We start from the raw sequence: 25752 nt of genomic DNA on the forward strand, positions 1-25752 counted from the left end.
TCTTTCAGGTTTGCTCCTTTGTCTTCTGCTTTTAATGAGTCAGGGTCATCTTTATAGCCTTGATTTTTCTGTACTGTAATGCAGGTGTGTTAGACTTCGCACCTAAACTCAAAGATACTCAGTAGCTATATTTTGGGGGATACTCTGCTTTTTTCTGCCTTGTTCCTTAGTTTCAACCCTTAATTTTTGACTGTTAGTATTTCTGCCTCTAACAGCCCCTTTTCATCCTTTTAACTTGTGATTCTTCTTAACTTTTTTAAACTTGAAAATAATGAGATTTATTAGAATATAGGGATCAGAGGGACACATTCCTTTGGGAAATATTCATAAACTTTTAGTGCAGGAGTAGTGAATGTATTTTGGCTTCTTTGGGGACTTTTTTTTTTTCTTATTTTCAGATTCTGTGTTTAAGATGGATGAATGTGTTCCTAAAATGTGTTTCTTTTTTTATATAGGCAGCTGCTCAGTGTTACATTGATTTAATTATTAAGGAGAGTGACAACAACGTAAAACTCATAGTTCTGGATCGATTGATAGAATTAAAAGAGCATCCTGCTCATGAACGAGTACTACAGGTAAATGTTATCTGAAAGAGAGAAATCCTAGATAAAATCTTTTTCAAATTGAGGTAACACTCAAGCTTTGCTATCTTGGTTAACTTAAATTCTTGGAGACTGGGCAATTTAAATTTTGGTCAGCTAAGGTGTAACTCTTGAATCGCCATAGCCTTTTAGGGTATTTGCCATAAAAAATATTTCTAATATGAATTAATGTGTTATCTTATATCTTTTCTACTTGTACTACATTTGGTATTAACAATAGAGATACATTCATTTTAATTTGAATATAATTTATTGTTTTTGAAAAATATGCCAACTGATTGAGAATAAAAGATAATTCTGTGGAATTATCAGCATACCTGTGAAATCTGTGAGAATAATGATTTTTATAAAAATAAAGCCCCATGGGGGCACCTGGGTGGCTCAGTTGGTTAAGCGACTGCCTTCAGCTCAGGTCATGATCCTGGAGTCCCAGGATCGAGTCCCGCATTGGGCTTTCTGCTCAGCAGGATGTCTGCTTCTCCCTGGGGCGCCTGGGAGGCTCAGTCGTTAAGCGTCTGCCTTCGGCTCAGGTCGTGATCCCGGGGTCCTGGGATCGAGCCCCGCGTCGGGCTCCCTGCTCCGCGGGAAGCCTGCTTCTCCCTCTCCCACTCCCCCTGCTTGTTTCCCTTTCTCGCTGTGTCTCTCTCTCTCAAATAAATAAATAAAATCTTAAAAAAAAAAAAATAAAGCCCAATGACAGCTAAATTCAATGTTATTCTGGGTCAGAGCAACAACAAAAAATTTGCTCTATAGGACATGATTGGGACAATTAGAGAAATGAGAATTATGGACTGTATATTTTGTGATATCATTGTTACCAATGTTCTCTGAATTTGATAATTGTATTGTGGTTATATAAGAGTTTATCCTTATTCATGGGAGATGTACACTAAAATGTTTAGGTGTAGCGAGAATGGGATAAAGTATGTGTGGCAAAATATTAACAACTGGTGAGTGTAAATGAAAGTTATATAGGAATTGATTTTTAGTTTTTGTTTTTGTTTTTTTTTTTTAAGATTTTATTTATTTATTTGACAGAGAGAGCACATGAGAGGGGGGAGGGTCAGAGGGAGAAGCAGACTCCCCGCTGAGCAGGGAGCCCGATGCGGGACTCGATCCCAGGACTCCAGGATCATGACCTGAGCCGAAGGCAGTCGCTTAACCAACTGAGCCACCCAGGCGCCCCGTGATTTTTAGAACTTTTTTATCAGTGAAATTTTTTTAAAGTTTTAAAGAAGTAAAATCATTTGTAAATTAGTTGTGCTATATTTTAAAATCTTTATCTGCCATAGTGTTTTTTAAAGTATGTGCCATTAAAACATTACATTTTCCTGCAGAGCGAAAATAACATTATCTCACTTAACAAAATTAATAGTTTCTTAATATTATCTAATACCAACTCCAAAGTCAAATTTTCCCAGATGTCCCTGAAATACCCCTTTTGTTTGGCTTGTCTAATTCATGACCATATATCTTACCGTGTTATGTCCTTGATGTTTTAATTGGAGCAGTTAATTTTTTTCATGATATGGGCTTGTTGAAGAGACCAGACCAGTTGTCCTGTAAGATGCCCCTCCTTGTAGATACATCTGATTACTTTCTGGTGGTGTCATTTAGTTTGTTTCTCTGACTTCTGAATTTTCTATAAACTGAGTTTGAGCTAAAGCTTGATAGAGTCACAGTAAACATTTGCAGTTTGAATGCATCATATGTGATATTATATATTTCATATTGTGTTACATCAGGATACCCAAAATATCTGGTTCTTCCACCACCAGTGATTTTATTATTGAAAGAATTAAGGTAATGATGGTCAGAACCCTCTATTCTGTGGTTAGGATTTTTTTCTCTTAATATTGGTGTTAATTCTGGATTTTTTGTTCTTTCTCAGGATCTGGTTATGGACATCCTGAGAGTATTGAGCACACCAGACTTAGAAGTACGCAAGAAAACTCTGCAGTTAACACTGGATCTTGTCTCTTCTAGGAATGTTGAAGAGGTAAAACAAAACTCTGACAGCACTGTTGTAAGCCGTCAGGCCAAACATGATGTAATTCCCACGTATTTTTACTTTGTTCTCTAGTTGGTTATTGTTCTGAAGAAGGAAGTGATTAAAACAAATAATGTGTCTGAGCATGAAGATACTGACAAATACAGACAACTCCTTGTGAGAACATTGCATTCCTGTTCTGTCCGATTTCCAGATATGGCTGCAAATGTTATTCCTGTGGTATGTAATTCTGATGACTTTAATTTTGAAATTCTCTAAAAGAATAGAAAGGTTTAGTTATTTAGCAGTTAAACTGTTTAGTAGAATCACTAAATCTTGTGGTCAGAAGTGACCTTTCTGTTCACCCTTAAGCTCAGAAGGATAAGGAATCGGACTTCTTTCTCTTACATCTTCATTAAAAAAGTAAACACAAAAATATAATGACAAAAATACCTCCACATATTACTATAATTAGTGTTTGCTACAGTTACCTATGATAAAATTATGCTGTGTATATATATATATCATTCAGTAGCACAAACAAGTATTTCTTTCAAATAGTTTTACCTCTTAAAAGTTGAAGGATTTAGTTATAGGAAAAATATATGTACCTAGAATCATTGGCTTCTGTCACTGTCAGATAAATGAGGTATGTTGTAATTTGAAATTTTGTCTTTGAACTCCACAAATTTTTTCTGAAATGATTTTACTTTTAGTTACAACTTAGGAGTATCCAGTTACTTTATTTTGAGTTGTGTATTTCCAGCTTTCATTTTTTTTTTTTTTAAAGATTTTATTTATTTATTTGAGAGAGAGAGAATGAGAGAGAGCGAGTACATGAGAGGGGGGAGGGTCAGAGGGAGAAGCAGACTCCCCGCCAAGCAGGGAGCCCGATGCGGGACCCGATCCTGGGACTCCAGGATCATGACCTGAGCCGAAGGCAGTCGCCCAACCAACTGAGCCACCCAGGCGCCCACCAGCTTTCATTTTATAGTGAGTTTTTTGTAATAAGCTTGGCTGCACAAAACCCAGGAAAGACATTGTGACTTTGTTTACATAGCAGTGCTTTTTCTCTCAACTTACATTTTGTTATATGTTCAAAAATTATTATAGTCTTTGTAAATTTGTTTACTTCTTAAAACTTAGATAATTTTTGGGGCGCCTGGGTGGCTCAGTTGTTAAGCGTCTGCCTTCGGCTCAGGTCATGATCCTAGGGTCCTGGGATCGAGCCCCGCGTCAGGCTCCCTGCTCCACGGGAAGCCTGCTTCTCCCTCTCCCACCCCTGCTGCTTGTGTTCCTTCTCTCTGTGTCTCTCTCTGTCAAATAAATAAATAAAAATCTTAAAAAAAAAAACAACCTAAAACTAAAAAACTTAAAATTTTCTTTGTGAAAATTATATAACTTATGGGGCGCCTGGGTGGCTCAGTCAGTTAGGTGTCCGACTTTTGATTTCAGCTCAGTTCATGATCTCAGGGTCATGAGATTGAGTCCCATGTCGGACTCAGTGCTCAGTGTGGAGTCTGCTTGAGATTCTCTCTCTCCCTCTTCCTCTGCCCCTCCCCCGACTTGTGTGCACATATGTGGCCTCCCTCTCTCTCAAATAAATAAATCTTTTTAAAAAAATTATATAACTTACCCTGTTTTCCTTTTTTTCCTTTCAGTTAATGGAATTTCTCAGTGACAATAATGAAGCAGCAGCTGCTGATGTGTTGGAGTTTGTTCGTGAAGCCATTCAGCGCTTTGATAACCTGAGAATGCTTATTGTTGAGAAGATGCTTGAAGTCTTTCATGCTATTAAATCTGTCAAGTAGGTTTAAAGTCTGTTTAAATTAAGGTCAAGGGGCGCCTGGGTGGCTCAGTCGTTAAGTGTCTGCCTTCGGCTCAGGTCATGATCCCAGCATCCTGGGATCGAGCCCCGCATCGGGCTCCCTGCTCCACGGGAAGCCTGCTTCTCCCTCTCCCACTCCCCCTGCTTGTGGTCCCTCTCTCGCTGTGTCTCTCTCTGTCAAATAAATAAATAAAATCTTTAAAAAATAAATAAATTAAGGTCAAGCAAGCAATTTATCAGTTTCTATCTTTAAAGGGTCAGTTGATAGAACATGTAAGGGAGAAGAAATGAATCAAGATACTAAAGTCAATATAAGTATCACAGTAGACATCTCCTCACCCCAACCTCAGTAAATCCATAATCTGTGGGCAAAAATTTGCTTTTGTAGGTGTGATTTAGCTAGGTTTCTCTATCCTTATTTCCTCTGAAACATGATGAATCCTCAAGTGACTAAGGAACATATTTTTAAAGTGTATCACTTTTTGGATACCATTATTTATATCCCCCATTAGTATTTATTAAAATGAGGGATTGAAAATGCAGCCTAGGGGCACCTGGGTGGCTCAGTCATTAAGCGGCTGCCTTCGGCTCAGGTCCTGGGATCAAGCCCCACATGGGGGGCTCCCTGGTCAGCGGGGAGCCTGCTTCTCCCTGTCCCTCTGTCACTCCCCCTTGTGCTCTCTCTCTAATAAATGAATAAAATCTTTAAAAAAGATTCAGAGGGCAGTTATGACAACTTATGACAATATAAGTCATTAGGACCCAGGTTCTTTCTAGGGTGTGGGCCCTCATCTACATGGCTAAGATGCCTACTGGAGCTCCAGTCTTTATATCAGGAGGCCAGTCTCAGGAAAGAGAAAAACTAGGAAGGTATACCCTTTAAGAATATTTTTTTGCGGGGGGGGTCGCCTGGGTAGGTCAGTCGTTTAGCGTCTTGCCTTCGGCTCAGGTCCTGATCCCAGGGTCCTCGGATCGAGCCCTACATCGGGCTCCCTGCTCCGCAGGAAGCCTGCTTCTCCCTCTCCCTCTCCCCCTGCTTGTGTTCCCTCTCTCGCTGTGTCTGTCTCTGTCAAATAAATAAAACCTTTTAAAAAAAAAAAGTTTTAGTTTCTAAAATGTTTTCTGAATAAAGTTAATGAAAATCTTAAGGAAAAGATAACTAAAGACTTCATTCAGTTTAACATTCTTAACTAGAGAATTGTTGCTTTCTTTATGTTTCTGCAGTTTTTCTAATTACTGATCCTTTGCACTCCTTCCTTATCTGTTCAGCATCCTGCCTTTTCAGTGACTACAAATAAAAAGTGAATTACTTTTTATATCAAAGTTGTACATTTTTTATAGTAGTAAATGATAAAATTTACCTTAACTCTGTCCTAAATGGAGGATAACACCTTTCTGGGAGACATTTTGTTATTTTTACTAATGAGTTTACCAATTTTAAAGTGTTCCTAATAATAATGGGTGAGAATACTTATTTTCCTTTTAATCCTTGTGATTTCTGGAGAGAATCAAACTTAGTGTCTTTGTTACATTTCTTTCTTAAAATTTCATCCATAGTCTCTTGGAACTGCAGAATCTTACTTTCTTTCTTGAGCTTAAATTCACTTTGCTTTAAGATTTGTTAGCAATGTCCCTGTTTCAGAACTTGTTCTTCCCTTAGGATTTACCGAGGAGCATTATGGATCCTGGGAGAATACTGTAGTACCAAGGAAGACATTCAGAGTGTGATGACTGAGGTCCGCAGGTCCCTTGGGGAGGTATGTTCTACTTCAGTGAATGCTACTGTAAATGGTGATTTTTATTTTAGTAAATCTGACTTTTATGTGGTGGTTTGCTTTTATGTTTTTATTTAGTAGTATTGGAGTTAAAAACACTGAAAAATGTGTTTTAATTACCCAGTTAATTAAAGCTTAGAGGCTGTGGGAAACTAGGGGCATCCCTCTCCCCTGCATTGAGCCATAACACCTGTTCTTTTGCCTGTTTTATTTACCCTTTCAGGTAAGATTTTATTTGAACCAAAGGTTATGTGTTTGAAAAGAAGAAAAAGACTTGTAAAACTCTGTGTTAGCCCTGTATATTCTGAAAGGAGAATGCGAGTATTACAAGAACCTGCTGACATTAGATTATTTGTTTTTTTGTTTTTTTAAAGATTTTATTTATTTATTTGAGAGAGAGAATGAGAGAGAGAGAGCACATGAGAGGGGGGAGGGTCAGAGGGAGAAGCAGACTCCGTGCTGAGCAGGGAGCCCAATGTGGAACTCGATCCCGGGACTCCAGGATCATGACCCGAGCCGAAGGCAGTCGCTTAACCAACTGAGCCACCCAGGCGCCCGACATTAGACTATTTGTGTACTAAAACTGGCAGTGTTTTCCTCACCCAAACAACCATATGGTAGAATAGGAAGAATAGTGCTTGTCAGGAGACCTGGGTTACAGTCTTGCTTTTGCCATTAATTAACTCTGGGACCTTGGATATAAATTTCTTAATTTATATTAACTGACTGGACTTCAGGTTTTTCACGTATGAAAAAAGGAATTGACCAATAATGATTGAAGACTCTTAGAGCTTAAGTTAGATGATTGGTATTGAGGAATAAATACATAGTAGCCATCTGGTTTTTTAAAAGGTAGTTGATAAAATAAAATAAAATCTTTAAAAAAAAAAAAAGGTAGTTGATAAAGTTATTCTGTACACATAAGTCAGATTTATTTCATTTTGGAACAGGTGCTGTTTTGGTTAGTATTTCAGAGGAAGGGATAGAGAAGAGGAATAAGGCTTAGTGAGTATGTACTTTGTCTTAGTCACTGTCCTAAACGTTTTCCTATTAAGTAACTTGTATGGATAGATTTAAGATTTCCATTTAAGAGATAAAGAAACTGAGTAGTTTAATTAACTTGCCCAGAACCATTCAACAACTAAGTAGCATCCAACTCCAAAGCCCCTGTTCTTCCCACTACGTCATCCTGGGAAGGAAAGAAAATTGAATGCAGAGTTGCAAAAATCCCATTGGTGGAATTGCCTTCTCCATAGAAATGATTGAATATTTAAATACGATTTTGCTTGCTGTTGATGTTATTACTAAATTGGTATTTCCAATTGATTTGTAGATCCCAATTGTGGAGTCAGAAATAAAGAAAGAAGCTGGAGAATTAAAACCTGAAGAGGAAATAACTGTGGGGCCAGTTCAGAAGTTGGTAACTGAGATGGGCACCTATGCAACTCAGAGTGCCCTAAGCAGTTCTCGACCCACGAAGAAAGAGGAAGAAAGGTAATCTACAGCACATGTGCCCTACCATCTATACTTTTTAAATTACTACTCCTGAGTATAGAACAAATGATTTTTTTCCTCTTATTTGCTTTTTTTGACCAAAATGGAAATCTTTGCCATTTAAGATACTTGAAAGGAGGATGTTTAATTTCTCCTAGGAATTGTGTTGATGGTTTTAATCCTCTGCTCCTTAAAACTGTTTTCATTGAAATAACTGTTCTGTTTAAAATTATTTTAACTCACATGGAAAATGCTAAGTGGAGGGGTACCTGAGTGGCTCAGTCAGTTAAGCATCTGACTTTGGCTCAGGTCATGATCTCAGGGTCCTGGGATCGAGCCCCATGTTGGGCTCTCTAGTCAGCGGGGAGTCTGCCTCTCCCTCTCTCTCTCCCTCTCTCCCCATTTGTACGCTCTCTCTCTGTCTCAAATAAATAAATAAAATCCTAAAAAAAGATTTAAAGAAAATGCTCAGTGGAGGTAACTGAATTTTGTTGCCTGTATTAGTGCTTGGGAAACATATTTTGAAGATTTTCCACTTCTAGTTGATGGACTAAAATTTTAATATTTTCTGCCTTATTTTGCTCTCCAATTTTATAATGAACGTGATAAAAATAATGCCTAAAATTTTAATGGTTGTTACTATATGCTAGGCATTGTAGTAAGTAGTTTGTCTCTTATAGTCTTAACAACTTATTGAGATACAGTTTATTATTATCCCCATTTTACGGAAGAGGAATTTGAGGCTTAGAAAGGTTTGTAACTTACCTGTAGGGACACAATAAATAGATAAGTTGGAATTTGAAGTAGCTCATTGGCTCCAGTACATACACTCGGAATCATTTTCTCTTTCCATATTCACTTGGCTCTAGCTCTTTTGAAGGTAAGTGGTAAAACCATGTATATTTCCCTTTTTCTATTCTAAAAGCTAAAGAGGGAGCTAATTGAGATCCTCTTCACTGAAGGGTGGCAGTGAGAGTGTTAAATAGGCTTATTTGAATAATTTATGCAAAAGCTGCATGCTGCTTAAGAAATGGTTGGGTTTCATTTTCCTTGATTGCTTTGCAGACCTCCCCTGAGAGGCTTCCTTCTGGATGGAGATTTCTTTGTTGCTGCCTCCCTTGCTACAACTCTGACCAAGATTGCCTTGCGCTACGTAGCTTTGGTTCAGGAGAAGAAAAAGCAAAATGTAAGTTCATTTATCGTTCATTTATCCTCCATTTACCCAGCAAATGTTGAGTGCCTACCATATGCATTGGACAGTGAAGGACCTAAAAGTGAATGCTGAAGTTCTTGTCATGAAAGAGCTTATGGTAATGGGGGAAATGAACATAGTAATACAATGTTATTGTAAAATTGACAAAGTAATACAATAATGTTACGTTGTGATTAGTCCAGTGGAAGAGATGTAAGGGCTTATGAAGTCATTTGCTTGCTAGGACCAGTCAAGGCCCAGAGAAGGAAAGACCTCTCTCTCAAGCATTTTCATCCAGTCAGTCATTGTCTTTTTTATCCCAGAAATGTCTCTTCAGTGTGTTCTCATTTCTACAGTTTATGCCTTCATCATAGCTTCTGGCCTATTCTGACTTTACACTCATTACACTCCATTTCCATTCCCCCCAACCTTTTGTGCTGTTGTCCTGCATTTTATTTCTGTGTGTCATGTTATCAACCCTGACATGCATTGCTGTTATTTTTGCTGTAAATAGTTAAGAATTATTTGTGTGTGTTTATATACATATATATACATCATTTATTTTATTTTTATTTATCTATTTATTTTTAACATTTCTTATTTATCTAGTATTTGGCTGGGCTTGGGTATGGGGGGAGCATAATTAGTTGTAAGAAGTCGAGAGTTGGGAACAGGACAAAGTGCAAGTACCTTTCTGGGTGACTTTTTTTTTGGTATTTTTTTTCTTTATGGTAAAATATATATAATGTAAACTTTACCATTTTAACCATTTTTAAATGTGCCATTCAGTGACATTAAGTACATTTATATTGTTGCGCAGCCATTACCATCATCCATCTTCAGAACTTCATCATCATCTCAAATTGAACTGTATCCAGTAAACAATAACCCTCCTATCGTCCTCCTCCCCACCCCCCCCCAGTCCCTGGCAACCACCATTCTGCTTTCTGCCTCTCTAAATTTGCCTATTCTACATACCTCATATAAGTAGAATCATCAAAATTTGTCCTTTGCAACCGGTTTATTTTGCTTGGCATAATGTCTTCAAAGTTCATCCATGTTGTAGCATGTATCAGAATTTCTTTCCTTTTTAAGCCTGTATAATGTGATGTTTTTGTTTATGCATTCATCTGCTGTAAATAGTTAATATTCTTTTAAAGATTTTTTTTAATGAGGAAGAAGTCTTATATTTACCCACATATTTACCATTTATGGTGCTTTTCATTCCTTTGTGTAAATTCAGATTTCCATGTGATATTTTCTTTCTGCCTAAAGAACTTAATCATTCTTATAATTCATGTCTGTTCATGATGAATTCTCTCAGCTTTCATTTGTCTGAAAAAATTTTTGCCTTCATTTCAAACAGATCTTTCTGTGGTAGAATTGTGAAAGTGTTTTATTTTTATTCATTTTTAATGTTAAAATAAGGAGTGAGATCTAATGATGTAATGTATGGTGATTAACATAACATAGTAAAAAATAAATAAAATAAGGAGTGAGGTAACAAAAACTAATGAGAAAAAAATCACTCATGGTTAGAGGACTGAAGTACAAATCTTACTAATATTGTAGTGGAGATAGATAGAAACATCAAAAGATAGAATTACGTTGCCCAAATATGATAATAAAAATCCTTTCTTCCTCCAGAAAGTTTAATATGGCTTTTCTCTGTGAAACACTTTTTTCCCCCAGTATTGCTCATTCTGTGTTTTACAGCACTGCAGTTTCACTTCACATTGTAACAGTCCCATGTTTCTCTAAGCCCCTCCTAGTCCTAATAGTTAATAGCTGTGTAATAGTCCATTAGATTCCTTTGTTTACTTAAGCTCCCATATAATTAGACATTTTCATTTTAGATTTGGAGTTGTCAAAGGATTTTTTTTTTATTCTATCATGAAAAGAGCCATAAGTGAGATTTAGAGGGCCAAGTAAATTATAAGGTGTATTATATCTCTCTCTGTCTCCTTTTTTTAAAGATTATTTATTTATTTATTTTTAAAGATTTTATTATTTATTGACAGAGAGACAGCGAGAGAGGGAATACGAGCTGGGGGAGTGGGAGAGGGAGAAGCAGGCTTCCCCTGAGCAGAGAGCCCGATGTGGGGCTTGATCCCAGGACCCTGGGATCATGACCTGAGCCGAAGGCAGGTGCTTATCGACTGAGCCACCCAGGCGCCCCTGTATTATCTCTTTTTTATCAATTTATTTTGATTTATGGGCAATAATTTACTTTGTAACTCTCTCTGTTACACTTTATTTATTTAGGTTTTGGTCACAGCGTAATTGTCTATTCTTTAAATAAATAAATTCTTTGCTTTTTAGAAGTCTCCAAAATTTTTTATCTCTGAGTCCAGTTTGATTTCCTTGCATGGAGTAGCTGCTCAGTTCTCCAAACTGGGAGACCATTTGAGCATTTGCTGATACCTGTTTAAGAGAACCAGTTTTCTAGTAATTGGTTCATGAAGTTTGCTACATGTAGTACAAGGCAGGAAGAAGTTGGGTTGTTTATCACCTTCCTGACTCTCCTTCACTTATGCCTTTTTTAGAGTTTCCCTGATTTTAAAGATTTTTTTTTTTTTTAATTTATTTGAAAGAGAGAGAGAGAGAGAGAAACAGCATGAGAGGGGGGAGGGTCAGAGGGCAAAGCAGACTCCCTGCCGAGCAGGGAGCCCGATGCGGGACTCGATCCCGGGACTCCAGGATCATGACCTGAGCCGAAGGCAGTCACTTAACCAACTGAGCCACCCAGGCGCCCGAAGAGTTTCCCTGGTTTTATATACCTTTTGGCTAAAGAATTTGCTTTAATTTTTTTTTAATAGACTTTTAAAAAATTATTTATTTGAGAGCAAGAGTGAGCAAAAGCACGAGTTGGTGGGGGAGGGGCAGAGGCAGAGGGAGAAGCAGGCTCCCCGCTGAGCAGGGAGCCCAATGCGGGGGCTCGATCCCAGGACCCCGGGATCATGCATGACCTGAGCCAAAGGCAGCTGCTTAACCGACTGAGCCACCCAGGCACCCCTTGCTTTAACTTTTCTTACAGTGAGGTCTCTTGGCAACTAATTTTCTTGGTTTTTGTTTGTCTGAAAAAGCCTTTATTTTTCCTTCATTTTTGAAAGATACTTTGTGGATATAGAATTCAAAATTGACAGTTTTTTCTTTTGGTTCTGTAAAGAGGTTACTCCATTGTCTTCTGTCTTGCAGTTTACTATAAAGATGTAGCTTCAATATCTTCTGGCTTTCTGACGAGAAGCCTGCTGTCATTCTTATGCCTCTGTGTGGAATGTGTCCTGTTCCCTCTGGCTGGTTTTAGATTTTCTCCCTATCATAGGTTTCAGTAATTTGGTTAGGGTTTGCCTTGGTGTGGTTTTCTTCATGTTTCCTTTGTTTGTGGTTCATTGAGCTTCTTGGATATGCAGGTTTATAGTTTTCATTAAATTTGGGAACTTTTTGGCCACAATTTCTGTAGCTATTTTTTTCCTGTCCCTTCCCCTTTCTTCTTCTTCTGGAGCCTGTATCCAGACTCAGGATTATTACACTCATTCTTCTGCTGGTTTGTTCCCAGGCCTCTGGGAGTCTTTTCATGCATGTGTGCAGATCAGCACTTAGCCAAAGATGGGTTGGCAAGGGTATAGAGCATCTGTCAGGATAATTGTACACAACACTAAAAAAGCAAGTTGGAGTCACTTGTGGAAACCTTGAATAGCAGGCCGGATAGTATGGACTTCAACATGAAGGCTGTAGGAAGTCACTGAAGGTACTTGCGTGTGGAGTGAAATGATTGGTGCACAATAAGGATTAAGATAGCAGCAGCAGGTGATCATACTTTGTGCCACCAATAATGGGGCAACCTGACATGGGTCTCCTAATACAGTACAGTAAGAGATATAAAACATCACCTATCTGGTATTCTAACCAAAAGTGAAGGACATTTGGGGCACCTGGGTGGCTCAGTCGTTAACCGTCTGCCTTCGGCTCAGGTCATGATCCCGGGGTCCTGTCGGGCTCCCTGCTTGGCCAGGAGCCTGCTTCTCCCTCTCCCACTTCCCCTGCTGTGTTTCCTCTCTAGCTGTCTCTCTCTCTCTCTCTGTCAAATAAATAAAATAAAATCTTAAAAAAAAAAAAGAGTGAAGGACATTCTACAAAACAACTGGCTTAGCCTTTTTTTTAAAAGTCATTGTGGTGGAAAACAATACAAAAAATCAGGGGGACTGGTCTAGGTTAAAAGGGACTAAAGAGAATAACAGCCAAATAAAATGCATGAAGCTGATCCTGTATTAAAAAAAACATAAAAACACGGGGCGCCTGGGGGCTCAGTCGTTAAGCGTCTGCCTTCGGCTCAGGTCATGATCCCGGGGTCCTGGGATCGAGCCCCACGTCAGACTCTCTGCTCAGCGGGAAGCCTGCTTCTCCCTCTCCCACTCCCCTGCTTGTGTTCCCTCTCTTGCTGTCTCTCTCTGTCAAATAAATAAAATCTAAAAAAACAAAACAACAAAACAAAAAACCCATAAAAACACTTAGTGACATTAGGAAAATTTGAATTTTAGTGTAAAGGTTTTTTTTTGTTTTTTTTTTTTAAAGATTTTATTTATTTATTGGAGAGAGAGTGAGAGAGAGCAGGAGAGGGGGGAGGGTCAGAGGGAGAAGCAGACTCCCTGCTGAGCAGGGAGCCTGATGTGGGACTTGATCCTGGGACTCCAGGATCACGACCTGAGCCGAAGGCAGTCGCTTAACCAACTGAGCCACCCAGGTGCCCTCAGTGTAAAGTTTTTGGGAATTATTCTGTTTCTTAGGTGAGAGAATGGTATTGTGGTTCTATAGGAAACTGTCCTGATTCTTAAGAGATTTATGCTAAAGTACTTATGGGGTGAAGAACCTTACTGTCATATGTTTAGCCAAAAAAGTAAGTGTACATGTACAGGTAGAATAAGAAAGCAAATATGGCATAATGTAAGCAATTGGTAAAGTGTATCTATTCTTTTAACTTTTTCTGTAGTTGGTTTTTTTAAATTTTTTTTTTTTTAGAGTTTATGTATTTATTGGACAGAGGGAGAGAGAGAGCACAAGCAGGAGGAACGGCAGGCAGAGGGAGAAACAGGCTTCCCGCAGGGCAGGGACCCCGATGTGGGGCTCCATCCCCGGACCCTGGGATCATGACCTGAGCCAAAGGCAGATGCTTAACCAACTGAGCCACAAAGGCATCCCTGTAGTTGGAATTTTAAAAAAAGATAGCATTGGCATGTGAAGGAGTTAGAGTAAGGGAAAACAGTTAAAAAGCTGTTGCTATCTTTCAGTTGAAGGTTAATGAAAGTATTAGAGGGTGGCAGTTAAAAAGATAGGAAGGAAAAGGGTGCATCAAATATATGGAGATATAAATCTAAAGCGTTTGAACTCTTATTCAGGTGAAGTGAAAATTAGGTTTATTTCTTGGATTGTGAGTTATAATAAAGTGACATTACTGAATTGGAGAACTGTGACAGTAAACAATCCATTTCTCTACTTTTCTAGTCTTTTGTTGCTGAGGCTATGTTGCTCATGGCCACTATCCTTCATTTGGGAAAATCCTCTCTTCCTAAGAAGCCAATTACAGATGATGATGTAGATCGAATTTCCCTGTGTCTCAAGGTCTTGTCTGAATGTTCACCTTTAATGAATGACATCTTCAATAAGGAATGCAGACAGTCCCTTTCTCACATGTTGTCTGCTAAACTCGAAGAAGAGAAATTATCCCAGAAGGTAAGGTATACATGATTAAGTTCTAAAAGTGCTTTGTGGGTTTTTAAAAAATTTTATTGGCTTTTCAGTCCTATGTGAGGGCTGTTGCCTGTTATAGGCCTACAGAAAGCTGTCTTTCTTTCCATATTAAAGAGAGACGTGTATATTGTTTTCTCAACACAGAAAGAATCTGAAAAGAGAAATGTAACGGTACAGCCCGATGACCCCATTTCCTTTATGCAACTAACTGCAAAGAATGAAATGAACTGCAAGGAAGATCAGTTTCAGCTGAGTTTGCTGGCAGCAATGGGCAACACACAGAGGAAAGAGGCAGCAGATCCCCTAGCATCTAAACTTAACAAGGTAACAAAATGTCAAATACACCGGTGAATTATTTATATGGGCCACTTAAGAAAGTAGTAATCAGGAAGTGGCTGGTCCCACTGTTTTTTAAAAGAAAAACAAACTTGTTATACAGCATCAGTTTTTGTCAAGTCACTGTGATTGATAGGTTCATGAAAAATGAATTAAAACTCAGATGCTGGGGTGCCTGGGTGGCTCAGTCGGTTAAGCATCTGCCTTTGGCTCAGGTCATGATCCCAGGGTCCTGGGATCGAGCACGGCGTTGGGCTCCCTGCTCAGTGGGGAGCCTGCTTCTCCCTCTCCCTCTGCCTGCCACTCTGCCTACTTGTGCTCTCTCTCTTTCTCTCTGTCAAATAAATAAAATCTTAAAAAAAAAAAAAATGAGTTGGACACTTAACTGACTGAGTGACCCAAGTGCCCAAAGTTAAACCAAAACTTTTAAAGAGCAGGGCTCTGGCCTCTACTCTGACACCCTGCTCTGTTTCTCCTGCCCCTTGTTACTTTAAACAGGGCGAGTCATATTCTTAGTGTTTGACTTCCATGTAGGATTTTATTAGGAAGGTTTTCCTACTCTGAAAGTATATAAATTTACAAATCAGTGATCTAGTTTAGTCCCTTCTATTAGATGAGTAAACTGTCTCAGATTGATTGGTCCAAGATAAGGTTAGTAGCAGAATTGGAACTACTAAAACACTTTCTCTCCCTTAAATTTGGGAATTGACATCGACAGTATTACAATTATACATTTTTAAATTTATAATAATAAATTTATAATAAAATTTTTTTAAAAAACTTGTGGTAAAATTTACATAATATCAAATTTATCCTCTTAACTACCCTGAAGTGTACAGTTCAGTGGCACCGAGTATATTCCCATCATTGTGCAACTGTCACCATCAGCCATCCATCCCCAGAACGTTTTTCATCTTGTAAAGCTAAGACTCTGTGCCCATTGAACAATAACTCCCCACACTCCCTTCCTCTCAGTCCCCGGCGACCACCAGTCTGCTTTCTGTCACCATGAATTTGATTGCTCCAGGTATCTTATATTAGCAGAATCATACTTTGCCCTTTTGTGACTGGTTTATTTTACTTAACATAGTGTCTTCAAGGTTCATCCATACTGTAGCATGTGTCAGAATTTCCTGAGTGATATTCCATTATGAATATATACTACATATTGTTTATTCATTTATCTGTCGATAGACATTTGGGTTGCTTCCACCTTTTGGCTGTTGTGAATAATGCTGTTATGAACATGGACCACAAATATCTCTTTGAGGCATTAATTTCATTTCTTTCTGGTTATACCCAGAGGTGAAATTGCTGGATCACAAGTCCCTTATCAGATGTATGATTGGCAAATATTTTCTCCCATTCTGTAGGTTGCCTTTTCACTCTGTTAATAATGTCCTTTGATGCACAAAAGTTTTTCATTTTGATATAATCCAGTTTTATCTTTTTTTTTTCTTGCCTGTAGTTTTGGTGACAATATTAAGTTTAAAGTGCTGTACTCTGGGTTTTTGTTTTTGTTTTTTTAAATTTGGTTGGGGGGGAGCATATAAAATTTATCTTTGTGGAATTACAAGCATTTCTTGGTATATAATCTATTTAGTTCCTGAATTTAGGTAGCAGGGACTACCACGAGATTTGGATTTTATTTAGTTCTCAAGTTTTGGAAAGCAACTAGTGAGTTGAGATACTGAGGGATTTAACTGAAAATGTATCCAAATCTATTCAGTTCTTAAATTGAGATCATGTTTAATATATTTGCTCAACATATTTAACATCTTTCTCCTACTGAGCTATAAACTCTAGTACCTGTTATTTCTAATGTCCCATTTGCAATTACCATCTCTGTATTACACAACAATTTTATTGTATCAATTTCAGAATGACTTGTCTAATCTAAGCACATCTGTTAATTACCTAACAGACTTAGTCATTTGGCTAGGATATGTTTGGTTAAATTGTCTCAGTCACTTAATTTTCTCTTTATTTTTGTTCGACAGGTCACCCAGTTGACAGGTTTCTCAGATCCTGTATATGCAGAAGCTTATGTTCATGTCAACCAGTATGATATTGTCCTGGATGTACTTGTTGTAAACCAAACCAGTGATACTTTGCAGAACTGCACATTAGAGTTAGCTACTCTGGGTAAGGAAATTTACCATAAAGGACAGACTGTGTTACATAGTAAGTCTTTATGACAGATTATTAAGGGATATGTACAAGTTTTGTATAAGAAATCTTTTTAGTATAAGAATTTTTAATCAAGGCTTAGTTTTACATTTAATATTTAGTCTCCTTCAGCTCCAATTTTCTGAACCTCTGTGATACTTGACTTTCTTAGGTTTATGCTCTTGGTACATCCAGATGGATTTATTTAATAAGCTCAACCTAGCAAATGTCAGTTTTTCTAGCTATAAATAAGAGTTGTTTAAGTTACAGATTTACCACATGGCTCACTTAGTTAAATTTTTAATTGCCTTAAAACAGAACTAGGTATTTTCTGAGTCTGTAGCGGATACCTACCACATGTGCCCAACGTAATATATTATTATTACAATTAGCAACTTGAGATGTGTTTTTCTTCTTAATAAAAACACATGAATCATACTCTCTCTGACCACTTCTACAATGGTTTTGAAGTTGGAAAATATAAACTGTATATAGAAACAGTGCAGTGCCAGGGTATCTGGTGGCTCAGTCAGTTAAACAGCTGCCTTCGGCTCAGGTCATGATCCCAGGGTCCTGGGCTTGAGCCCCACATCGGCCTCCCTGCTCTGGGGAGTCTGCTTCTCCCTCTGCCTCTCCCCCCTGCTCATGCACTCTTTCTTGCACTCTCTCTCAAATAGATAAAATCTTTTTTTTTTTTTTAAGATTTTATTTATTTGACAGCACAATCGGGGAGAGAGTTGGAGGGAGGGGGTGAAGCAGACTCCCTGCCAAGCACAGAGCCCGATGTGGGACTCGATTCCAGGACCCTGGGGTCATGACCTGAGGTGAAGGCAGACGCTTAACCAACTGTGAGCCACCCAGGAGTCCCAGTAAAATCTTAAAAAAAAAAAAAGGAAGGAAGAAGCAGTCAGTGCCTCTAGGAAATTCCATGTGGCTTAAGCAATAGTTAAAGGACCTTAAGATATCAAGGGAAAAGATACTTCTGCCCTGTCTTTCTCAGCATAGCTTGATGCCTGTATAAAGAATGTATATAAGTCTTTCCATGGATTATTTTATCTTTCTTTGTAGTGGAGTCTATAGTTTAAGACTTAAGCTTTCTGAGAAGTTTATACTCAATCACTGAAATAAAATGGTAAACCCAGAGTGTACACACACACACCCACAAACTGAATAAAGAATTATTCTGAGGAACCTGTTAACCTTTTCAAAGAAAATGTGCAAATTGATGTGATAATAAGGTGTTAAATGATTTCTTTATTTTGTCCTCAAAATATTTGAATCATAACTCTTCTCTTGTTCCTTATTTTGCTAGAAGCTATTAAGCTGCATACATTTTAAGATTTTATTTTTTGGGAGATAAGATTTATGATGAGAGATATATATGTGATTTAATATATATTTTAACCATATCTAAATGTTTTTTCAGGGGATCTGAAACTTGTGGAAAAGCCATCTCCTTTGACTCTTGCTCCTCATGATTTTGCAAATATTAAAGCTAATGTTAAAGTAGCCTCAACAGAAAATGGAATAATTTTCGGTAATATAGGTAAGGAATTATTTTATAGCATGTGATGTTTGAATATTTTTATTAAAGAATTTCTGTAATAAGTAGTTGTATGACACTTCTTGAGGACAGGACCTGCATCTGTTCATTCATTCACTCATTCATCATTTATGGGGCCATCTGCTATTATATTAAACATTGTACTGTATTCATGGATGTACAGAAATGAACCATAGACTGTCCTCAAGAAACTGCCAAGCAACAGGAGGAAATAGATAAGTAAAATATATAAGTACAACACAGTGTCAGAGGCGCTAGTTTATATACTGTGTGCTTTGGGATCGTAGAGGAAAAATGCTAACCATACAGAAGGCTGTAAAAAGGAGGAGGATATGTTACTGAAGGAGAACTTTTGAACTGAGTCTAAAAGTTTGTATAGGCATTGGTTCCCAGGCCACCTAGGGACTAACTTATATAGAGGCAGTCAGTCAGTCAATAAGCATTTTTTTAAGCAAATTCTGTGGAAGGGATGGAGCTACCAAAGGACAAAAGATCTCTCCTCGGGTAATTTGTGGTTGAGTAAGGGAAGACAGATAAGTAGAGTAGATATGTGTAATATATAATGGTAAGTGGTGCAAAGGAAGCTTGTGCTAGGTAAAGTGGGAGTCTGTGTAGAAATTTGGTCATTTTTCTTAAAGTGGGGGGGGAGTGGGGAAGGAAGGTTAGGAAGGGCTTTGTGGCATTTTGAAAGATTAGTGTTCTACAGATAGGCAAGGATTCAGCTGTAACAAATGCAAGTAGTTTGATATACTTGGAGTTCAAAGTGGGCTGGAGGGTAGTGGTTTAAAAAAAAAAAAATGAGGTTAGGAAGGTTAGGGGGAGCTCAATTTTACTTGTCATGCTAAGGATTTCAGACTTAGTCCTGGATGTAAAGGATTAGAGCCATTAAGGAATTCTCAGTGAGTTACATGATTAAGCATTTCTTTCTTTCTTTCTTTCTTTTTTTTTAAGAGAGTGAGTGAGAGAGCGCACATGAGTGGGGTGGGGGGGGTGGCCAGAGGGAGAGAGAGAAGATCTTAAGCAGGCTCCACGCTCAGCACAGAGCCCGATGTGGGCTCAATTTCAGGACCCTGAGATCATGACCTGAGCTGAAATCAAGAGTCAGATGCTTAACCGACTGAACCACACAGGCGCGCCCATGATTAAACATTTCTGTGATAGCACTGTAGAAGACTGATTGAAAGAGGCAGGAAGGCTAACTAGTAGACTATTGGAGTAACAAAGGTGAGAGATGACAGAGCTCAAACCAGTGCAGTAGTAGTTGGGTTGGAGAGAAGTGCTGAATATTATCAGTATTAAGGAGATAGAATGCCCAGGACATGGACTGATTGAAGAAGAAGTGGCTAGAGTAACCCTCAGATTTTTTTATTGGGTTGATATTTATGGCAATCACCAAAACAGGGAATGTAGGAGAGAAGAACAAATTTGAGAGAGATACTAAGGTAAATCTTGAGCAGGTTGAGAATAAAGTATCTAATGATGTCCAAGGGCAGTTTGATATGAGTGTGGAACTTGAACAGGAGGTCTAAACTAGAGATAAATACTTGTTTGAAAACCGTAGGAGTAGAAGAAATCACTCAGGGCATAAAAAGTGAGAAGAGGGGAGATTTGAAAACTGAATCTAAGAGAACAGCAATATTGAAAGCTTGGTCAGATGAGAATCCTACAAAGGTACCTGAAATGTGGTAGAGAAGAAGTAAGGAAAAATCTTCCAGAAGAATCTGGAGTTGCAAAAAGTCAAGTAACAGGAAGTCTAAAAGAAGAGTCCTTTGGATTTGGTGATGAGTGAAATTAAATATTGCTTGTGGTATATCTTGGGCAGTGGTGGTGAGTTGAAGACTTGGAGATGGAGAAATAAGGACAGTGAGTGTAGGCTGTTCTGAGTGTAGAACTGTGGTTTTGATAAGAACGAGAGAGGGCAGTAGACTGAAGAGAAGTCGGGATGAGGAAGAATTTTTTTTAAGGTGAGTATGTTTATAGACTAAGGGAAGAGACAGTAGAGAATACGAAGGTAAGGACCTAAGAGTGAGGGAGGTAATGGTTGATGGAGTGACATCCTAAACCAGAGTGGGGATCACAGATGGCAGGAAATACGAATCTGGAAGAGAAGAGACAGCACTTCCCTGATAAGAAGGGTAAGGAGGTGAATGTGGATACAGAGAGAGAAATTTGTTTTTAGATGTGGCGCTAGAAATTAAAGAAACTTATTCTCAGTGACCTCAATTTTCACTGAAAGTAGATAGAGTAGGGGAATGTCAAGAGAAGAGGCTAGGAGGAGGAAAGGTAGGCTCCAATCAGATGACAACTTTTTGCTGTGGATGAGGCAGTCATAGAAGTAAATAATCTTATATACTGTGGCTCCTCAATATTCATTCAGAAATATTAGTTAAGCACTTCTGAGGGAACACTACTACTTACCTGCTACGTATATACTGACTGAGTTTAAATACTGGCCCTACCACTTAATCAGTTCTGACCTTGAGCAACTTATATGACTTCTGTTTCCTCATCCATAAGATGGAGAATGATAATACCATAACATGGGAATAAAGTATTAAACAGGTAATCTTTGTAAAGCATTTAAAATAGAGCCCAGGATAGAATAAGCATTATATAAATAGTTGGCTAATATCATAATTATTATTTGGAAATATGAAAATTTTTTAAATTAAAATTTGCCTCTGGTGATTCAGGACCTTTTGTGTGTGTGTATATTGCAGTTTATGATGTCTCTGGAGCAGCAAGTGACAGAAATTGTGTGGTCCTCAGTGATATTCACATCGACATCATGGACTATATCCAGCCTGCCACTTGCACTGATGCTGAATTCCGTCAGATGTGGGCTGAATTCGAATGGGAAAACAAAGTTAGTCCTTGGGAGATTTCCTTGAACTCCTTATCTGCCTTTTTGGCTAGTGTTGAGGAATTCTCTGATAAAAGTAGTCCCACTAAAAAGTGTCAGATGTAAGAAGCAGTTTCTCAATATCTATTCTTGCAAATTAGCCTTAACCAGAAATTATGCGAGTAGTTTGGTAAGTTGTTATAAACTGATGAGAGAGGCAGTTGTATGATTAGTCTGATTGATCAAGACATTAAAGACCATATTCCATCCCTTGGGTGTATGAATAATAATTTACTATTGAATCCAGTGTCCAGAAGAGGTTTTACAAAGTCAGTGGCCTTGATTTTTATTAGAAATATTTTATATGCAGCATGTTGATCTTTTATGAAGTAATCTATGTATGAAAGTTCTGATACCAACTTGCAGTTTGTTGGATTTTGTAGATGTCATTTAGTTGTTTTTTTGCCCACCTTCCCCACTATATACTTGGAAGGAGGTTCTGTATAATATGAGTCTGTTTTCTCAACCCTAAGATCAGAAATACGCAACTTTCTCATTATAAGGATTATGACCTCCTTGACTTTTTTTCTCCTTCTGTACAGGTGACGGTTAACACAAATATAATTGATTTAAATGACTACCTACAGCATATATTAAAGTCAACTAACATGAAATGCCTCACTCCAGAGAAGGTAAAATTTGAGAACTTCTTAAATCTGATAGAGAGTAGTATGGCAGATTCCTGGCTTTCTTGTATTTCCTTTAGTGTATTTTTGTTATTGTTCAGCATAAGAAAAGCAGTGTCATTCTGGACTAGCTAAAAGAAATTATCCCATAGAATGCATCAATCTGCTTACCTCTTTGTACCAGAATATACCAGCCTGCTTGTTCCTAGTACAGTGACCCAGTTGAATAGTCAGATTCATTTTTCTTTTCACTCTTCTCCCTTTCAGCAAAGGCTCATTCCAAAATAGGTTTTGATACTGGATTAAAAAGGTCCATGACCTCTTCTCTTGGTTCTGATTGTGGGTCAATATATTTATTCAAATACAGAATTTTCTAAGTTCTGTATACATGAAAAAAGAATAGGAAGAAAGAAAAATGAAGCTGAGGCTCTAAGGAATTTCTTTTCTTTGTGGAATTCCTGCTAATGTTATAATACTAATTTTATCAGTAAATTTCTGCCAGACAAATGGGTTTTAATTCATATATTAGTTTACTCAACAAATAGTCTAACAAATACACAAACAAATATCATACGCCCAGTACTCTGTGAGCTTCTGGATATATAGTAATGAAGAAAATAAAAATTGTCTCTCCTTCATGGAGCTTAAGGTCTGGTGCAGACAACTCTGTAACTAAATAGGGAATGTATATATACAAATTGGAATAAGTGCTATTTCTTTAAATACAGTCACTTTTATTGAGATATAACATAGACACAGTAACATTCACACTTTTTACATATACAGTTCCGTGAGTTTTGACATTTATTTAGTCATGTAACCACCACCGCATGGTAAATCCTATTTTAAATGATAATTTATATATGCTGGTGGGTCTTGCTTATGTGTCGTTCTCTAGTGAAGTATTGAATATATCATAAATTTCTTCCAGGCTCTTTCTGGTTACTGTGGCTTTATGGCAGCCAACCTGTATGCTCGTTCCATATTTGGAGAAGATGCACTTGCAAATGTCAGCATTGAGAAGCCAATTCAACAGGGCCCAGAGGCCCCAGTTACTGGCCACATAAGAATTCGTGCAAAGAGTCAGGTAACAATTGGGTGTTACCCAATTTTGGGAGGGGGGTTGTGTTTTGTTTTTGTTTTTGAGATCATCTCTGAACTGAACAAAAAGGAAGAATTTATTTCTTCATTATTTTTATATGTAGTATTCTCTGTCATACTTGTATTTTGTGCATTAGATGCATATATGTAATAATAGTATTCTCTGAATAGAAATAGAACTTTTGCTTCATTAAAATGGCCCACTTCTTTGGGCCTGTCACTCTGGATTATTTGCCTAAAACAAGATTGATTCCTGTAGGGTGTTTGTGAAATGGGTTCTGTAGAGTTTTTTGAAATCTAAACTACAAATCCAGTGACTAATTGTAAATCTAGCACTAAAAGTACTTAACAAAGTAAAGTTTTGGTGAGTCTGGTTTCATTATTGATGTGGTGTCATTGAATGAGGGCTTGGTTAAGATACAGAAACCTACTGGTTTTATATAGATTTAATAATTATAAACATTTTCATTCTTCCTTACAGGGAATGGCCTTAAGTCTTGGAGATAAAATCAACTTGTCTCAGAAGAAAACTAGTATATAAGAATAAACAAAAAGTCCTTGCAGCTTTACAGTTAAAATTTAGGTATGGGCTTATTGGACTCCAACATCTTTTGTACTCTTTCATGCTTTATGTTATATAGAATCTGAGTTCATGCTGAATGCATTCCAGCCAATAATTTATAGCCTTTCCCTTAAATCAAGATTGAGTTTAAAATTATAGTTTGTCTTTTGTCTTAACAGTTCTGAATGCTGTCCTCAAAGTATATAATGTTTCTCACATGTACCAAGACCATTTTCACAGTACAATAAACAGATCTATTCCTAAATCTTTTGTTATTTTATAAATAAATATATAATTACCTAATTTTAGTTATGTAGCAATGGATTTCTTTTAGTTGGGTTATAGGTTTCTATCATAAATTTAAATCACTCTGAGTTGTGCATATACAAACTTTGTTAAGAGAATTTACAAATTCAATGATATGAAATGAGACAGACCTTGATTTACTTGATTGACTTTTACTTATTTATTATTTTGACATCAATATCTCTAAAAATCCCTTATTGTGTTCTAAGAGCTTTTCTCTGGAATTGAGCTCTAGGAGGAAAGTATCAAATAACTTGAGAAAACAGATCCATCTCCAGTTTAAAAGAGTATTATGAACCCTGGCTTAAATAAACATACTCTTCTTAATTATCCTGAATCATAATGAAAAGTAATAATCCAAAGTAGATCTTTTAATCATTCACATTTAGCTCGGAGTCTTATTTTATGTTTGTGGAATTATATTGGCCGCAGCCAGTTACTGAGGCTGCGCTGGGAGGATTCCACTCTTGGGGGATTCAGAGAGCTGTGCTGTGCCCCTGTCTCCCCCAAGCCTTACCCACCCTCCCCTTTCCTTCCTTTACTCCAGCACTTGGCCACCCTCGCCTCTCAGTACGATTCCATGTGGCTTTCTGGGCTGAGCTCCCTAGAGTCTGATTGTGCTGTCCTTTTGGCCCTTGCCTCCCTTGGGGATGATTGAGGTAGTCTGTCTTTTAGCTAAGTCAACATTGAGCGATTATGCTTTGTCTTTCAGCGAGGCTTCAGGCTACAGTCAGGATGTGTCCGCAGATAAGGTCTGTGAAAGAGTGAAAGCAGCATCTCCTATTTCAGCGCTTGAGTGAGAGTGGAATGATTTGTTTGGAGTATAAAGGAGATTGATACCTTGTATGATGTCATAAACTTTGAAGCCACTTGCTTTTTTAATCCGAAAGAACCAGAGGATTACAAGGCATTTGAGATTCCACAGCACTGAGATCTCAAAGCCAAGTCGGTGGCTCCCAGTGGGGAAGATACTAGGAATGCAGGAAAGGGGTCAGTTGGATGCATTAAGTCCAGTACTAGAGATTTATGATGAGAGCAGAGGAACTGATGAAACTTTGGATTAGATCATTTCCCAAACTGTTCCATTGAACATTAGCTTCCTTGATGTCATTAGATATTCTGGGAGAAAAAGGATTCCATAGTCAAGTAGTTTGGGAAAAACTTCATACTGTCCTGTACTAGAGGTTCACCATGTACATTAGCATACTAGAAATTCTGAGAGGTCCTTCGGTAAAAAAGCAGATTAGTTTGGTTTAACCCAGTATATCTTTTTTTTTTTTTTTAAAGATTTTATTTATTTGACAGAGAGAGACAAAGAGAGGGAACACAAGCAGGGGGAGTGAGAGAGGGAGAAGCAGGCCTCCTGCCGAGCAGGGAGCCCGATGCGGGGCTCGATCCCAGGACTCCGGGATCATGACCTGAGCCGAAGGCAGACGCTTAACGACTGAGCCACCCAGGTGCCCCTAACCCAGTATATCTTCATCTTACTTGGCCAGGGAATCCGTTTTCATAGAATACCTATAGATGGTATTATAGGACAGGAAAAGTGACTTAGCA

At 38.0% G+C, this 25752-nt stretch overlaps 1 protein-coding gene across 1 annotated transcript in view; it reads left to right on the forward strand.

The window, feature by feature from the left end:
- COPB1 (coat protein complex I subunit beta 1) overlaps positions 1-24192 on the forward strand; it is a 38215-nt gene extending 14023 nt beyond the window's left edge. The window contains exons 8-22 of the mRNA XM_081798546.1: positions 456-575; positions 2494-2601; positions 2686-2832; positions 4254-4399; positions 6081-6177; positions 7529-7689; positions 8755-8875; positions 14384-14611; positions 14774-14953; positions 16966-17110; positions 18561-18680; positions 21419-21564; positions 22143-22232; positions 23158-23313; positions 23809-24192. Coding sequence (XP_081654672.1) covers positions 456-575; positions 2494-2601; positions 2686-2832; positions 4254-4399; positions 6081-6177; positions 7529-7689; positions 8755-8875; positions 14384-14611; positions 14774-14953; positions 16966-17110; positions 18561-18680; positions 21419-21564; positions 22143-22232; positions 23158-23313; positions 23809-23868 — 2025 coding nt within the window. The 3' untranslated portion in view covers positions 23869-24192. The remainder of the gene's footprint in view (positions 1-455; positions 576-2493; positions 2602-2685; positions 2833-4253; positions 4400-6080; positions 6178-7528; positions 7690-8754; positions 8876-14383; positions 14612-14773; positions 14954-16965; positions 17111-18560; positions 18681-21418; positions 21565-22142; positions 22233-23157; positions 23314-23808) is intronic.
- The last annotated feature ends 1560 nt before the right edge of the window (positions 24193-25752 follow it).

The sequence above is a fragment of the Leptonychotes weddellii genome, chromosome 11 (assembly GCF_054177405.1).
Source record: "Leptonychotes weddellii isolate Sample4059 chromosome 11, ASM5417740v2, whole genome shotgun sequence".
Taxonomy (NCBI): Eukaryota; Metazoa; Chordata; class Mammalia; order Carnivora; family Phocidae; genus Leptonychotes; species Leptonychotes weddellii.